We start from the raw sequence: 16,102 nt of genomic DNA, 5'->3' as shown, positions 1-16,102 counted from the left end.
CACGCATGCTATACGTTAATGAAATCTGCATGTTTTTGTTGTAATACCTCGGCCTCCTTTGCTTCCTTAGTTCTCGTGTCAGGCTCCTGAAGACAATTTTACCCTTAGCATAGCTCATTAGGGTTTTCGGTTCTTTACCAGCTTGATTTCTGGGGGAAGCTCCCGCGCCGCTGCTGCCAGTTACCGGCGTGGGCTTCGCGGGGGAGCCGGGAGCGGGCTCGCCGCGGAGCTGCGGCAAACGTGAGCTGCGAAGCAGTTTGGCCTGGAACGTGGCTTTGGAGCCAGAGGCTGCAACTCCTCCTAAAATCAACTTTACTTGAGCAAAATGAACAACCTGAGCATCACGGAAAAGGCTGCAGTGCTCGGCCTCCGGCCACCCCGTTTCGGAGGAGAAAGGGAACGGCGGAGCCCTGGAGAGCGGAGCGCTTTTGCACCCCGTTCAGCGCAGCATTCATGCACGCTCCTGACACAAGACCCTCTGCTTTTGTTTCCTGTGCTAAAACGGTTGTTGGAAATGGATGCCTCTTTCTCAAAAACAAATAAATAAAGTCCGTGTAGCACAACGGAGCTTCTCAGAGCCGTAGCAGTCTCTCTCTGCACCTTTTTCTGCCTCCCTGCAGAAATCTTATATTTGCTTAGATCCTGCAAAGGCAGAAGAAACACTGGGACGTCATCAGCGGACACTCCGACGCCGTCTGGCAATGGCAAGCGTTCTCCCTCGTGGCCGTGCAGGAGAGCATCTGTTTGCAAATGGCACGGCTCCATTTTCCTGCTGCTACTACAAAATAATCCGTTTGATTACTGATAATGTGACAAGGCAAAGGCTTCTTCTCATCCTGACGTTTGGAAAACGCTCTGTCGGGTGCACAGTAACACGTGGTTTGAGAGCTGCCTTTGCAGTTAGCAGCTACAGTAGCGACGAAGCTGAGCGCCGGGGCGGCGGTGTTGGGGCCGTGAGCGGCAGCTGCGGGCGAAGGGACGAGGAGCCCGCGCGCTGGGGAAGCCTTCAGCACTGGTGGCTCTTCTTGCCGTGGGCTGGTGGCGAGGAGCAGAGCCAGGCGGCGCTTGCAGGGCTGCTCTCGCCGGCTGGCCGCTCTCTGCTTCCCCGGGCGTTTCCGTGCCTTCTCCCTCGCGTGCGTTATTTTAAGAGGTGGTCGGCAGAGCTCTCGTCGGAGCTGCCACCACCGAGGGCTTCAGGAGTTACCCGGCACTGCGACGTGTTGCCGAGAGGTTTGGCACTCCTTGGGGATCGCCATCCAGGGAATCCCATGCCGAAACCGCGAGGCTGGATGCGGCGCCCCTAGGGAACCTCTCCCTGCCAACTCTGACCCCCTTTTACTATTCTGGTTTTGTTTTTAATGCGAGATTCTGGAGAAGCAAGAAGAGAAAGCCCGTAGGTGTTCTCTGTATTTTTTATGGTTGGCTTCCTGTAACGTGTAAATTAGCAAAAATTGTTGTTTTACTTCTATAAATGAACTTTTAACCTCCTAAAGCTAGATCGCCAATAGATTAGCTGTTTGGATAAGAAACGCAAAACTCAGTTTTCTGGTAGCTTTTTCTCCCATGCTGCTTGTCCAAAAGGTCTTTATGCTTTCTGAGAGGACCACCAGTTTCTGGGCTGCAGAGGAGCATCCTTTGGAGACTGCCGACTCGAGGCGGCAGGGCAACGCTAGGTCCCTTGGGGTCTGCGGGAGCACGAGCCGTGCGTTGGAGGCACCTGGGCGCGTTTGGCGGCGGCGCGGCACGGCTGGGCTCGCTCTGCCGCGGCGCCCGGAGGAGCTGCCCGGTGGCCCCGAGTGCTCCTCGTAGGGCCCAAACACAGAGCCAAGGCAGGTCGTTACTGTGCTCTTTTCCTTGTTCTTAGCAAATTGACTGACCTAAACTCCCAGTGCAATGCTGAGGGGAGATGTCAGATCCATTTCTCCTTGCCTGTTTAAAAAAAAAAGCATCCCAGGTCTCCTAACCATTGGGTTGCTACTCTTCAGAAGCCTTGTATCTTCACTGCCTGTGGGAATCATCTCTCTTACTGGGATAATGGGGTCTTAAATGGCAAAAAAGCGTGCATCACCACTGCTGATAAAGACCATCCCGTAATGGGGCATGCAGTACACAGAGCGTAATGTGTTTGCTACAGAGATTTTGTGGTTGAACATCGATGCTGGGCTCCCATGCAGCTCCTGGCTGGGGGGCAGCGATCGCGGGACGAGGGAGAAGCACTGGGCTTTTTGTATTACTCAAGAGCAAATTCTTGTGGGTTTCAACTTGAACTTTTATGTTGTTGGGTGGATGTTGTTGGTAGCACGTAATTATCTGGATTCTCTTTAATTGTTCATCACAGTGAAACTGAAACTCGCTGTTCAGAAGCAGATTGAATCTAGAGTGAGCAAAAGGTTTCCAATAAATAGCTGGCATCTCTCCCTGACCGTTTCTCCTCCTTCCCCTGCGACAGAGTGGGACGTAGAAATTTTAGCTAGAGTTTCTCTAGGTCGCCCTTTATGTTAAACAGTCCCAATACTAAACTAAACTCAATTATATACATATTTTTAATCAAATCTTTATTTGACAGGAAAAAAAGAAGAAGAAAAGTCACCAGCAGCAAAAAGGCTGCTGGCTATAATTTCCCAAGGGGACTAGAAGTGTTCTCCAGCACGTCCTGCAGTTTTCTTTTGTGTCTGCCTTGAGGTGATGAAACTAGACATCTAGTTTTAGGTCTGTATTTTTTGTAACTACATGCAAACTTAAAAGCATACATTTTTAAAAACATCTGCTGCTGCTGCCTTTGAAATGTGCGTTTGGAGGAGAACGTGCTGTTGGCGGCATTGGCTCCAAAATCTGGAGTTTGGAATTAACGGGGCAGGACGGCTCCAGGAGCCGTTGCCTTGGATGGGGAAAGCGGCAGAGAAAACCCAGCTGCTACCCCAAATTTCGTGTAGAAAAACACTAGCCCTTCGCCAAGGGGCGCCGGCGTCGGTGCTGGGGGCACGGGGTGCCTCCGTCGCTGCTCTCGCCTTCGCTCCTTCCTCGTCTCGAAGTCGGAGATTAGCGAGCTGTTGTTTAATAGCCTTTGTTAAATTAAATAACTCTTACTCTCTTCTAACGTAATTCTTTGGAAGTTCATGGCAATCCGATGGTTATCGGCTGCCCAAGGGAGAGGAGGAGCGCTGTGGGCCGGGCGGGTGCGTCCGTGCCCGCGTGCGTGGCAGCGCGCCCAAGGCAGGCAGTGATTTTTTTCAAGTGTTGGGCAGAGCTGTGTCCCAGTGGCGAAGACGGGGCAAACTTTTCACCACGGGGCTGATGGGGCTGATTTTAACCACGGCTTTAATTTATTCTACAGTTCTGTTTATTCTACAATTTATTCTACAATTTCTGCATTCTATTTCTTTCCACTTAAACAAAATTCAGAAATTCTGTGTTTGGGGGGAGGAGGCTGAGTTCTGCTCATCGCCCTCCGACCTGGCTCCACTCGTGGGTGGTTTCTGTCGCCTGCGGACAGACAGACCGCGTCCGGCCGAGGACCGGGGGGAGCTTGCCTGCCTCACCTCGGTGCCTGCTCCTGCTTTTCGAAAGCCCGTTTATTGCCGGCGTTTTCCATCTTTCGGGCGTGCTTCGGCGTGTAGCTTGCCCTCGCCGTCTATCTTTCAGCGGGTTTCTTTTAACGTGCGCTTGCCCCTTCGGGTTCCCGTTTTGCCGCTGGCTCCGTAGGTTTTATTTCGGTGCTGTTGTTAAGGCATCGGCAATTTCAGTTCTCAATCAAGGCGCCGCTAGCCGGGTGGCTGTGCCGGGGGGGCGCAGGGCCCCGCGCGCAATAGCTCGGCGCTTTCGGCGGCTCCGGCGGCGCGGGATGCGGCTGCCATGGCAACGGGAGGCAGCGGCGGTCCGGCTCCGCTCCGGCGGGATCGCAGCCCACCCGGCCGCGGCCACCCGGGGCATCGTCCTCCGCGGGTTAGATAGTTATTAGCGTTTTAAAGAGGAAAGATGTAATTGGAGGTAGTGCTGCGAAGGTATAGAGGAGCGTTGTGCTTGCACGCGTGCAGCCAAAACTAAGTAAAGGAGGAGGGAGGCGTGGGGTGCGGGGGCACTGCGGGGCTGAGGACCGGGTTTGGGGCCCCCTCGGCACCGCGGTGCCCCGAGGCCTTGCACCGAGGAGCTCGCCGGGGCCGGGGCTCCCTGGCTCGGAGAGCCCGCGGCGAGGAGCATCGCGCGGCGGGGCTGGCCTGCGCCTCTCTTCCGTGCGATATGAGCGCTCCCGTTTTTTGTTTTTTGTTTTCTTTTTTCCCTTGGGAGCGCACCCAGGTACCCGGGTTCCCCCGGGAGACAAAGGGGATCTTGCTGAAGCAGGTCACGACAAGGGGGAAAGGGTCGGCCCACGTTTGTCCTCCCGGCCAGGCCGCCCCGAGGATGGGGGCGGACGAACGAGGCCGCTCGCTGAGGGTTGTCCTTGCTGGGGTGTTTTGGGGTTTCCTGCTGCTCTGTCCTCCTCTGGGATCGGTCCGCCCCTGCGTTGCCCAAACCTCCGTCGTCTGAGCTGAGCACCTGCGACACCCGCGGTTCGGCACGTGTCAGTCCTTCCTGAAGCGCTGAGGTCGTTCTGACTCGCTTGCTGTGAGCCCTGGGTGCTGTTCGTGTGTACAGTGGTATCTGGTGAAAAACAGCTGTTTCTGGTCTCCTCTTCCTCCGATATCGCAGGGGGAAAGCTTTCACAGAACCACAGCACGGTTGAGGTTGGAAGGGACCTCTGGAGATCATCTAGTCCAACCCCCCTGCTCCAGCAGGGTCCTCTAGAGCATGTTGCCCAGGATCGCGTCCAGACGGGTTTTGAATATCTCCAGGGAAGGAGACTCCACAACCCCCCTGGGCGACCTGCTCCAGGGCTCTGTCACCCTCACAGGAAAGGAGTTTTTCCTCATGTTCAGACGGAGCTGCCTGTGGTTCACGTTGCGCCCGTTGCCTCTCGTCCTGTCACTGGGCACCACGGAGAAGAGGCTGGCCCCATCCTCTCGACACCCTCCCTTCAGAGACTTGTACACGTTGGGGAGATCGCCTCTCCGTCTTCTCTTCTCCAGGCTCAACAGGCCCAGCTCTCGCAGCCTTTCTGCAGAGCAGAGATGGTTTTGATTTAAAAAAAAAAATCTCCTGTTAGCAACTTGAAAACATTTTCATGATTATTAGCGTTACTTAAAATCTTTAGCTGTTCCTTTCCTCCTAACACAAGTTGGCTTTTGGCAAAACTCAGCGTTAAGGCTCCGCTGGGTTCAGCGCAGGTCCGTAGCCCGTTGTTCGTCTTCCTGGAGGCGGTCGCAGCCGCGTGGCACGGCTTTGCGGTACAGCCCGAGGCTGCGAAACAGGGCTGCAAGGAAAAGCCGGGTAGGCGCCGAGAGCGTCTCCTCGTCTTCCCAGAAGGCGCGCGGGCTCCGGGCGCCCGTGCCGTTGCGGCCCCGGCGTGGGGACGCGTCCGGGCCCCGCTGTGGCCGCCGCGTCTCGCCGCCCGCCCGCTCCTCGGCCGCGGCCCAGCCGGATGCCGGGGCGCGCACCGAGCCTGGAGCGTTTCCCAGGGCTCTTTCGCTTTTACCTGATAAATTATTCTCTCTTTTGAGTTTTTTACCACGAAATTGCTGGCGAACACATAGGCACGTGTACGTGCTGTGTGCTTTTTGTCTCTAATTTGTATCCAGAGTCAAACGCAGGCATTGCGTTGGTAGCAGACTACCTATAGCAGCCTAAATAGCGTTAGGATGGCTAACCCTCTGCGTTACTGGCTTTTCATGTTAATTAGACGCGTTGACGGGAATGGGAGACAGCGGACAGGTCTTGACCGCAGCGACATGAGTTAGCTGCGTTGCCGGGTCTGGCGAGGCCGGCCATCACGGCACGTGGTTTCCAGAGGTTTGTCCCAGGCGTGGGAATAGAAACACTTAAGTCTTAGCCTTTGTTCCCGTTCAGATGTTTGTTTTCCCAGAGATTTTTCTCTGAATCAGGGAAGACATTTGAACTAGTAACAACAGTCTTTGGCTGAGGCCTATATACGTTTATTTTATGTATAAAATGGATACACAAAATCACTGCAGCAGCAGAACGCAGCAGTTCTGCCCACGGCGGTGCCAGGTGCCACGGCGGGGGCCTCCCCCCAACGGCAGCTTCCTCTCCATCGCGGTCGTCGATCGCTGGCTCCTGCGAGAGGCTGCAGGCAGCCGGTGCTGGCCCGCGCCACGCACACCAACGTGCTAAGGTGAGGCAGCGTCACGCACCGGCAGAACCGCATCGCGAGCGGTAGGTGATGCCGTTGATGATAAATAACGCCGGCTGGGAGCCCAGAGCTCTCCGCCGGCACGCTGGCTGCCCGCGGCGATCCTGGCGGGCCGGCAGCTCCGTTGGCGGCCGCGGCGCACGCGAAGGGCAGGTTTCCTTGTGGGCAGCTGGAGAAGCAAATGAGTTCTTTAACTGGATTTCCATGAAAATAAATACGAGCTGCCGACTGGGCTGGAGAAATGTAAGTCACTAACTTCTGTAGGATAAAGGAGGGGCAGTGCTGCGTGTCCCCGGGCTCGCGGTACCTCCGGCTCCGCTGCGTTTGCCTCTGCTCCGGGATGCTGATTTCAGGCTGGTGCAACAGAGAAATATTTACTGTTCCTGAATGCTTGCTCTGCACTGAAGCCTGGCTACCAATTACTCTGTATTAAATTATGTTTGGTCGTGCCTGTGATTATACAGTATCCAGGCAACCCTGGCCTAATCTCATTTAGCACATAACGTGGATTTACTCCACTGCCCCTCTCCGTTGCTGTTGGGAAAGTGAAAGCAGAGCAAGTGCCGTGCCTGCCCTGGGCACCCGCAGGACGCACCACGTGTGTGTTTGAGTGCAGGGCAGGGCCCTGGGAACGGCGGGTCCCCCCGGAGCCCCCGTGTTCCCGCCCGCACTGTCACTGGTGGCTGGAAGAGCTCAGGCTCCGCTTCTTGCTGCGTGCTTGGAAAAACCAGCACGCCCGTTGCACTGATTCAGTGCAAAACCTTCCTTCCTTCACAGGAAAAATTAGTTTGCCGTGTTGGTCGCTAGTGATATACTGCGGAGTACAGTTACTCCCCCCGACGATGAAGTCTGTCTCCACGCTGGCCAGACTGATTTCTCCTGCTATTCCCAGATGACACATGTGAGCAATCATGTGCCGAGAGGAGGAGAAAGCAGCATCTAGCCAAAAAGCCAGTTGATATCCCAGCGTGTTGCACGCATCAAGCACAAATTAAGAGATTGCTCAGTGCTTTTCTACATTAGTTGTTGATTCCCTTGTGGCGGCCTCCCAGTTGTGCTTGAAGTGACTTCTACAAAGCGTGGACAGAAAGCAAGCCGAAAGCATACCCATCTAAATTAATATTAGTGCAATTGCTCTCAGAGCGCGCTGGGGGCCAGCGAGGAACAGCAGGTTAAAAAGAAAATTCAGCAAATACTTGCAGACCTGCTAAAGGGCAGGCGCAGGAATGGGACTAACAATGCCTAAAGAAAAACACCTCGAAAAGTACCTACATTAACCACACTTTGGGATGAGAACACCCCATCTTTAGAAACCACAGTATTATTTTCTAGTACAAAGGGTGATGGAGAGGTATAATTTATAGTAAATTATCATGCGGATAATGGATGTGGAGTTGGAGGGATGTGAGAGGTGAATCATGTTTTGCAGCATAGCTTTGGTAACCAGGCGCTGTGAAGAGTACTGGTGGAAAAGTACCCGTGCTATCGCTCAGCAGTTCATGTGCCGCCCTGGTTTATTTAAGAAAGGAGCAAGACCTGAGCAGCGGCCAAAGGTGTTTCACGCTTTACAAATTCAAAGCGAACCTAGCAAAGAGTAGTTTGGTGCAAAGCGTGGCTCTGAGACCACCTCATCTCGGCACCTGCGATCCGCGGCCACCGCCGGCAGTGGCCGGAGCCGGCTCCGCGGTTCGTGCTGCAGGATCGGGTGCTCACTGGGAAACCATTAATAATTTAATCAGTAATAATTAACAGGAGCATGTGCAGTTCCCTCACCATGACAAAGCAATTTATTAGAATGATGTATTACATGATAATGTAGTAATGAGAAATGAGGGGACCTAGTTTTGTAAGACTGAGATCAATGTAGTTGTTTTTTTTTATAAATGAACGTTGTTTTACTAACCACAGAAGATCATTAAAATTGCTATGAAATATTTCAAGTGCTTTCAAAACTATTTGAATTACAGCTGCATTTTTCAGAATCCAAGTAGGGGTATGTGAATGTGCATCTATAAATACAGATATTGTTGCAATGTAAGAATTTCGCTAGCATTTGTAAATGTCTTGATAAGGAGGTGGGTTGGAGCGGGGAAAAAGGTCTGAATACGTTACTTGGACATCTCTCGACAGCAGTTTGACCTGCAGCCCAACGCTGGTTTTGCACTGGAGCCAGGCAGCGGCGCGTGGGAGAGCACCCTGAAGGAGGGTGGTGCTCGGCCGCGGCGCTCAGGCCCCGCGTGCCCCCTCGCTCCAGGCGAGGAAGAGCAGCGCTTCCGCAGGCATCTGCTGCCGCGTTGCATGTAGCCCATGAAAACGAGCGGACGGCAATGCTGGAAGAACCAGGGGCTGCATCTTCTTTCCCCTTTCTGAAGCTATTTGGCTTTCCATTGGCAGCGAGAGGTTTTCTCCAGTTAGACTTCCTCTCTGCTCCACAGGGTCGTGACTTTCTAAAGAAAGATTGTTTCTGTTTCTACTAATTTTACTGGTGAGGAAAAGTTGATATCTGTGTTTCTGTGTGTGCAGTTTTCCCTTGCGCTTGCCTTGTGGTTAAGATGGAAAGAGCTGCACTCCTTGGGTGTCTCTGAGCCTATAAATAGAAGGAAACTGTCAGGCGGGGCTGCTCGAAGGCGACTGGAAATGAGAAATGGCAAAAGTCGTCTTATCAGACCGAGCATCGCCTGCCTCCCACTCCCGTCATCACGCTCCTTCCTTCTGCAGTCTGCCCTCGCGGCGTTTTTCCTGCTGCGTGGGACTGCTTTGGTTAAGTCTCAGGCTGGAGAGGGTGGAGCGGCCGTGGCGGGCCGGGGGCAGAGGGTGGGCTGGCTCCGCGGTGCGGGCACCCGGCCACCGGCGGGGCCGGCTGCTCGCCCTCGTGGTGGGCGCTCTCGGGGGGGACACAGCGCGGTGGGTTCCAGCCGTGGGCTCTGAAATTCGAGCCTTCCTCCGGCGCAGTCCGTCTCCCACCGCATTGCTGTTTCCTGACAGAGCCGATTTCCCAGACGCATGTGATAAAATATTCAGAGCTTCCTGACACGGAGGGAAGTTACGGTTAAGAGGGAAATTCTGCAAAGCTCCCAAGTGACTTTGGGCAGGACTTCTGCACCTTTGAAAATTGTAACCCAAGTCAAGCAAATGCTCAGCACGTTGCTGGAGATGATCGTTCTGCTTCCTCTCCGGGAACATAGCATGCACCAGAGGTGAAACTTCCCGTCTGCATGGAAAATGGGGCTTAAATTGCTATCGCTGGTGAGTTAAGGCAGCGCTTCTCAGCTGATGGGCATCCCTCAGTGAGGAAGTCTTCTTTTGCAGGCCAAGGAACCACATGTAATGATGAGGAATGAAGAAGTGGTGCGAAGTGAGAGTTGGGGAAATGGGAAGCACTGTTTTTAAGACAGCCTTAGTTTGCACTGGGCTGGGATAAGCTAAGCATGCTCACAAAGGAGCACTGACTCTGTCTTGGCTATGAGATCAGTAACACAAGCTCACAGCAGTAACTTCTGGGGACATTCCAGCAATATCCTCAGACTCTTACCCTTGCTCTGGGCTAGCTTCGTGCAGAGAAAGAGGGAGAAAGAGAGTGAAGGGAAAGACACTTGTGTAAAAACTTAAGCTAAATTTCTGTGATGCCGCAGCCTGAAGTCATCAAGAATTTCCTGGTTGAAGAGGTCAAGAGAAAACCACTAAACCGAGTTGTGGAGATAGGGCTGCAAAATTTCCACGCGCAGATCTTACGTTGCGTAGCGCACACACGTGACTTAGCCAGAATTCATGGTATCAGATTAACAGATTTGATCTGTGCCTTTATCGAAGAGCAGCCTCGCGCCCAGGCACTATGGAGCTGCAGCTCACACCACGGCGTGCTCTTGGTGTGCGTGAGCAGGAGGTGTCAGAGGAGACCAAGCTGGCGCACGTGCTCCAAGGGTGCTGCTGGTGCTCCCTGACCACGAGTGGGCGTTGAGTCCAGGGCCAGGCTGGAGCGGGTCCAAAGCAAACCCCCAGAACGCACACTGGGTGGAGGTCAGGTCCTCAACACAAGCTATTTCACTTTGCTGATCTGATCTGCTCCTGCTGGGCTGCAACACCTGCTAATGTAAGAGCAGATGGAGGTGGCAGGAGGAGAAGCTGGCGTGTCGGGGTCCTGCAGGTTCCCGTGTCGAGCTGACGCGGAGTGTGGCGGAGCAGGGCGTGAGCGTGCGCACATGTGTCTGCACGTGCAGAGCCCTTGCCCGCGGTGGTAAAAGCGAGGACTCCCCTTTGCAGCCTGTTTTGGCTGGCCTGGGGCGGGTCTGACCTCTGGTGAAGGCGAGCGGTGCGATGGGTGAGAGGAATGGGAGCTGGAACATATTAGGTCACTCATTCACTTGGAGAGCAGCATGTATCAGAGGTCCAACAATTTGTTTTGAGAAGGGTTTTAAGCATTAATGATTCAAGATGTTTTCCTGGGAGTGGTTTGCAACATGAGACTCGGTGGCTAGAGCAGTGTTGGGGTTTTATGGGATTAGTCAATTCAGCAAGGCTGGAATTTCACTAGTAACACAATAGTTAAATTTGTACTTTTCCACATGGCTGAGCCTTCAAGGAGCTCACCAGGAGTTTAAAAAATGTAAACAGAATTGTAAGCATTGTGCCAAACGCGAAGCAGGAAGGGGGTTTCCATTCTGATTATTTCTATCACCTACTTTTCTTTTTTTTTGCAGAGTGGCGAATAATCACAAGCAGAACCTGATGACTGTGGCTAATCTGGGTGTGGTGTTTGGGCCAACGCTGCTCCGGCCTCAGGAAGAAACAGTTGCAGCCATTATGGACATCAAGTTTCAGAACATTGTGGTTGAAATTTTAATAGAAAACCATGAGAAGGTAATGCCTTCACTTGTTTCCTTTAACACGATTGATTTATTAAAATGAATTTGCCTCCCTTTACAAGCTGGGACCCACAGCCTGGTGTGAGGTCCTTTCTGCCCGTGGCTAGCAGGCTTGGCGGTGACCTGGCCACCTGGCCCAAAGGTCCCGGGGCCTCTCCAGATAACTGATTGTTTTGTTTCAAACTGAAATTTCATGTGGGAGATTCGTTCTTCGGAGTGAATACGGTTCTGCTCCCCACGTTCGGATCACGTCTTTGATTGCTGGCCCATCAGGGAGTTCCCCCCAGCGTGGCAACCAGAAACCGGTAGCTTCTGTTCATTTTTACCAGTGACGGAGAAGGCTCAGGAAACGCGATGGAGGCTCCAAAACTGGATGTTCCTGTGCGTAAGCAAGGGCAATCGCATAATCAATGCTTCCAGTAATGAGGTTTTTTTATGGTCATCTTCGCGTGACTCTCTGTCTGTCTCTCTTCTACAGAAATCCCCCGCTTTTTTCCCCTTTTGTGTTATTTAATAGGAATTTGTCACTCGTTTCGAGAGAGAGAGATGTTACAAAACACCAGTCTGGGAGATGAAGGCCTAGGCGCGTTTCCTGCTTTCTGACTAAACTCATATTTATTCAAATACTGGCTTTCTCCTAGATTGTGATGTGTTTTTATTTGTCTGTTATAAAGCTATTCTCATCTGTTGCTGCTTTGGTGAGCAGAGCCCGGCCCATCGGTGGCCCGTCTCGGAGCAAGCAGAGCTAGCTTTCTGCACCTCATCAGGGTGCTTGGGGCAAATCTGTGAAGACTGTAAAATGGCTGTCCATTAAAGGCTATTTAATAGTACTGCAAACTACAGCTATAGGAAAAAAACCCTTTTTTTCTGAATTCAAACAGCTGTTTGTTTGCTGTCTTTGGTTTGGTTTGGTTGGAAGGAAATGCTAATTTGGGTGTTCAGGCTATGAAGTAGAGGAACAGAGCTGGTCTTGCCCCATCTTAGGGGCTGGTGTTACGCTTGCAGGACGGCATCGCAGCGCCGCACGGCATTTCGCTGGTGAGATGTTTTGAACATAGAGTATTGCTTGCAGGTTGCACACCGTATGCCTCAGGGTGTGTGTAGTGCAGTAAGGGTGCGTTTGGTTACCAGGGGGTAATGGAGCGCATAGTGAGAAATGCAGCATTTCCAAAACAGACTGGTAAATTAGAATGAATTGCAGTATTTCCTTGCTAAGTATCTCGGGATTCTCTTGAAAAGAAAGCGGGGTGGGCTGAGGAGCTCGAGGACGCAGTGCCTGGTGCTCGGTCCTGCGAGGTATCCCACGTGCTGGGCTTACGCTGAAAACGTTTTGGCCCACAATTTCATGCTTTTGTGCTCCTGGGCAAGGCTGTGGGGCTGCAGGAGAGCTGCCTGCCTCCAGCTTTGCATGGAGGAAGAGCAAGACAAATTTTGTCCCAGCTCGTTGGCAGGCCCCTGCTTTGGATGGCAACGTGAAAAGGACTTGCCCTGGCATTTGTTTTCATGCACAACCAGGAAGGTTGAGGGATGCAGCCCCACTGTGTGGTTGTGGCGCGGACGGCTCAGGACAGCTAGCTTGCCTTGGTGGCACGTTGTTTAGAAAGCCACCAACAGCGATTCATTCCTGGAGGCCTGAGCGGATGGGTACATGCTGTCTGGGTGGCCCAGCTGGGTGCTTGCATCCCCCTTGCTAAGGCAGGGGACCGTCCCCTCGGGCAGGAGGGGGAGCTGGGGGCGCTTGGGCAGATGCGGCGTTTCCTCAAACACAAGAACCAGCGAGGAGGGGATGGGAAAGCCACGTCCATTGTTTGGATATTCTCCCAGAAATTGCTTCCACGGGCGCGTAAGCACCATGGCATTTGTTTAGCAGAGAGGAGCTATTTTCTTCTTTTCTACGCGGAATTTAATGGAAATGATTCCTTAATTACAGGCCGCTGGGCTGAGGGTCGTGTGCGAACAGCAGTCAAAACCTGCAGTCGTGGGCGAAGCTCAGTGCGGCCCCCAGCCCGGCACGAAAACGTCGCGTTGGTCACGGATGGTCGTCTCCGTCTGTCTTCAATGTTCCTGTGCGGTCGTGAGCTCTTTGGCTGTGCCCCCTGCGTCACAAGCAGCGTGGGGGTGCTGTGAGTGTGCTTCATCTTCCTTTTCCCCTCCCTGTGCGGCCCCTTGAGGGAGCAGGGCTTTAGACACCGATTTTTATTCCGTCTGCGTTAAGCCTCGTGCTGTGCCAACCAAGTGCTCCGTCAGCGGGCGTCTCCGAAGGGATCGATGGCGGGTTTCCGAAAGGATCGCAGCTGGGTGGGCTGCAGCACTCGGCTCTGCCTACCAGTAAAATTACTTCTAATACCCTGCCGTTCCTGGGTGCCCGGGTGATTGCCGCCTCCTCACAGGTCGTTCGTGGCCCAGCAGAGAGGTGAAGGCTGCAAGCTGGCTATGTCCGTTCCTCGTCGCTTTAATTCTGCTGGTCGGCGTGCCGGCCCCGCGCCTGCTCCTCGCGCTTAGCGCGGGGAACGCCGAAATGGCGGCGTGCGGCCGCGGTGCGCCGGCGGGCTCAGGGCCGTGCAGCGCCCCGGACGCGTGCGCGCCGCTCAGCGCAGGGTCTGGCACGCCGCGTGCCTGCGGAGCAACGCCACCGTTTGCCCGGGGCTCTCAGGAAGGAGCCCGCGAGGCGGGGAGGCTGCAAACGTTAACCGCTGGCGAGAAAAGCCTCCCTGGAAATCAGCGTCAGCGCTAGCTCGTCTCCGTCTTTGGAACGGTTGCGTTTCAGGGTGTTTCTTAATTCGACCTGATTTGGCCTCGTCGATGTTTCGCCCAGCAGTTAACGCGGGTGATTAGCGACGTGCAAGTAGACTGTGCCTGCGCTGCCGCCGCTTTGTGTTGTTTTACCCCGGTGACTCACAGCCGCGGTTTGTGATTAAGTACGTTCGCGGGGAAGACGTAATTGATTTGGACGGTTTCTGGCAATCAGCAGATGTCTGGTAGGATACGTTCTGTTTCCCGCAGGTAAGTGGGCTGCCTCCCCTGCTAAACGCCGTTGCTGTCGTCGGGCAACCCGAAAGGGAAGGTTGGTGACGGCGTCGCTTGGCCTGGTTTGCGCGGCAGCCTGGCTAGGCCTGGGGGACCGCCGGGCCGAGGAGGGCGGCGCGGGACGGGCTGCGGGTAGTCCGGCGGCTCTGCCGCCTGGCCGATGACGGCTCTCGGGATCGACGCGCGGCGGCGAAGCGACGTCGGCAGAACGGCGAGGACTTGCGGGCGGTCCCCAGCGGTACGCGGCAGCTCGCTGCGCGCTGCCCGCGCGTCGGATCCACAGAGTTGAGCGGGTGCCGGAGACGCGGTAGGTTGCCAGGTCTGGGGCGCAAACGGCCGGCCCTCCTCGCGGTATCGCTGAGCGGCGCGGCGGCCCCCAGCGCTTGCAGGCAGGCTGTCCGCGGGCGGGCGGCTGCGCGCCCGGGCGCCGCGCTGCTGCGTTGGCCTTCGCGGCCGTCGCGGGGCTGGCGCGCGCCGGGTCGTTCCCCGAGGCTGGCGCGGCCGCCAGGCCCTCGGGAGGCGCGTTAACCTTTCCCGGTCTTTTCCGTGTGCGTTTGTGAATGCAAACGCAAAATACGCGTACCGGCGTAGGTGTCTGTTGCAGTATTGATTTTTAGATCGTGATTAATTTTTTTAAGTAATGTTTTGTTATAAAATATGTGCTGATTGCAAATAATTAGATAGGTAGAGAAAATGGTTTTTCTCGCACGGCTCTGGAGGTTGCCATGACAGGCAAACCAAGAACGAGGAGTCTGGGGCATAAAAAAATAAGGACGCTGTAGCGTGTGGCTAGTCTACTCAAATAGTTCCCGTTTAACGTTGTATTTCTGATTTAAAAATGAAAAGTTAGCCAAAAGGCATGCTGAAATATTACTGCCTGTGTTGGCATTTAAGATTTCGAAAATTGCAGGTATCTATCTATTTTCTTTTCCAGAGCTTTTATTTTCCTCGCCTGGAAAAGCTTGCTGTTTTAAAGCGTTACAAGATTAAGAGACGGATTTGCTGCCGTGAAGCCTGAGCGGCTGAAACGTCTTTTATTAGGAAAGGGCCTAGAGGCGCCGTGCGAGACGGGGCGCTGCCGGGCCTTTCCCGGTGTGTCGGGGGGAGCGCGGAGCTGCGGCGGGGGGCGGAGGGCCGAAGGCAGGGAGCGCGGCGCTGCTGCCTGCCCTGCTCCCGCTGCGGCCGCGCCGCGCTTGCCCTCGCTCGGGGCGCCGGACCCTGCCAGCCGGAGAGGTGCAGCGCAGCTCTGCTCCGCGACTTAGCGACCGCGTCGAAGCTCTTTTCTCGTTAGATTGGAGAGCAGAACAAACCTGGAAAACGCGCACAGGAAGAAGCATGGGGTTTTCGTGCAACTGATGCCCGAGCCCCGGGAAGCGGAGCTGCAGGTCTGAGCCCAGCAGAGGCGGTTTCCGTTGCTGGTCGAGGTCTGTGTCGCTTCGGGGTGGATGATAATGGCAAAGGCAAGCGTCGGATAAACTATTTATCTTCCAGTTCTTTGAATCTTCAGACTCTTCCCTCTCTTTAAACCTTCAAAATAAGCATTGGTGCTTTTTAAAACGTAGCTATTTATTGACTTTTCTGCATCGTGAGCAGCTAAATTTAGGCCGTGTGCTCTGTGCCCCTCGGAGGTGATGCAGAGAGCGGTTTTAATGTTGATGCCTCCGCATCCAGATCGCTTCCGCTTGTCGCTCGCCTGCCTTCGCTCCGCGGAGATGCCCTAGCGGCTTTCGCGCTTTTTGGAGCTCCTTCCGCTGAGCTCCCCTCCTTGCCCCGTCCCGGCTGCAGAACGACCTCTCCGAGAAGTCGCCCTCTCTTTATTTGCTGCCTGGCTTTGCCGGGGAGATGCGGCAGGGCGGCTCAGCGGTCGCCCGCGGCGCGGCGAGGACGCCGGCAGGGAGCCGGCTCTGCAGACCCGCGGCGCTCCCAGCTCTGGGGTTTGCTGCGCGAGGGGCAAAGGGCATTGGTAAAA

At 54.5% G+C, this 16,102-nt stretch overlaps 1 protein-coding gene across 6 annotated transcripts in view; it reads left to right on the top strand.

Annotated features, from left to right (window-relative positions):
- ARHGAP26 (Rho GTPase activating protein 26) overlaps window positions 1-16,102 on the top strand; it is a 190,764-nt gene that overhangs the window by 125,507 nt on the left and 49,155 nt on the right. For all 6 annotated transcript variants that reach the window (XR_011143861.1, XR_011143862.1, XR_011143860.1 and 3 more), the window contains exon 18: window positions 10,942-11,101. Coding sequence is in view for 3 of the 6 variants with exons in the window: in XM_068959244.1 (XP_068815345.1) it covers window positions 10,942-11,101 (160 nt within the window). In the remaining 3 variants the exon portion in view is untranslated. The remainder of the gene's footprint in view (window positions 1-10,941; window positions 11,102-16,102) is intronic.

Source organism: Struthio camelus, chromosome 13 (assembly GCF_040807025.1).
Source record: "Struthio camelus isolate bStrCam1 chromosome 13, bStrCam1.hap1, whole genome shotgun sequence".
In the NCBI taxonomy this organism is placed as follows: domain Eukaryota; kingdom Metazoa; phylum Chordata; class Aves; order Struthioniformes; family Struthionidae; genus Struthio; species Struthio camelus.
Note: the sequence above shows the minus strand (reverse complement) of the source record. Positions and strands in the feature narration are given on the sequence as shown.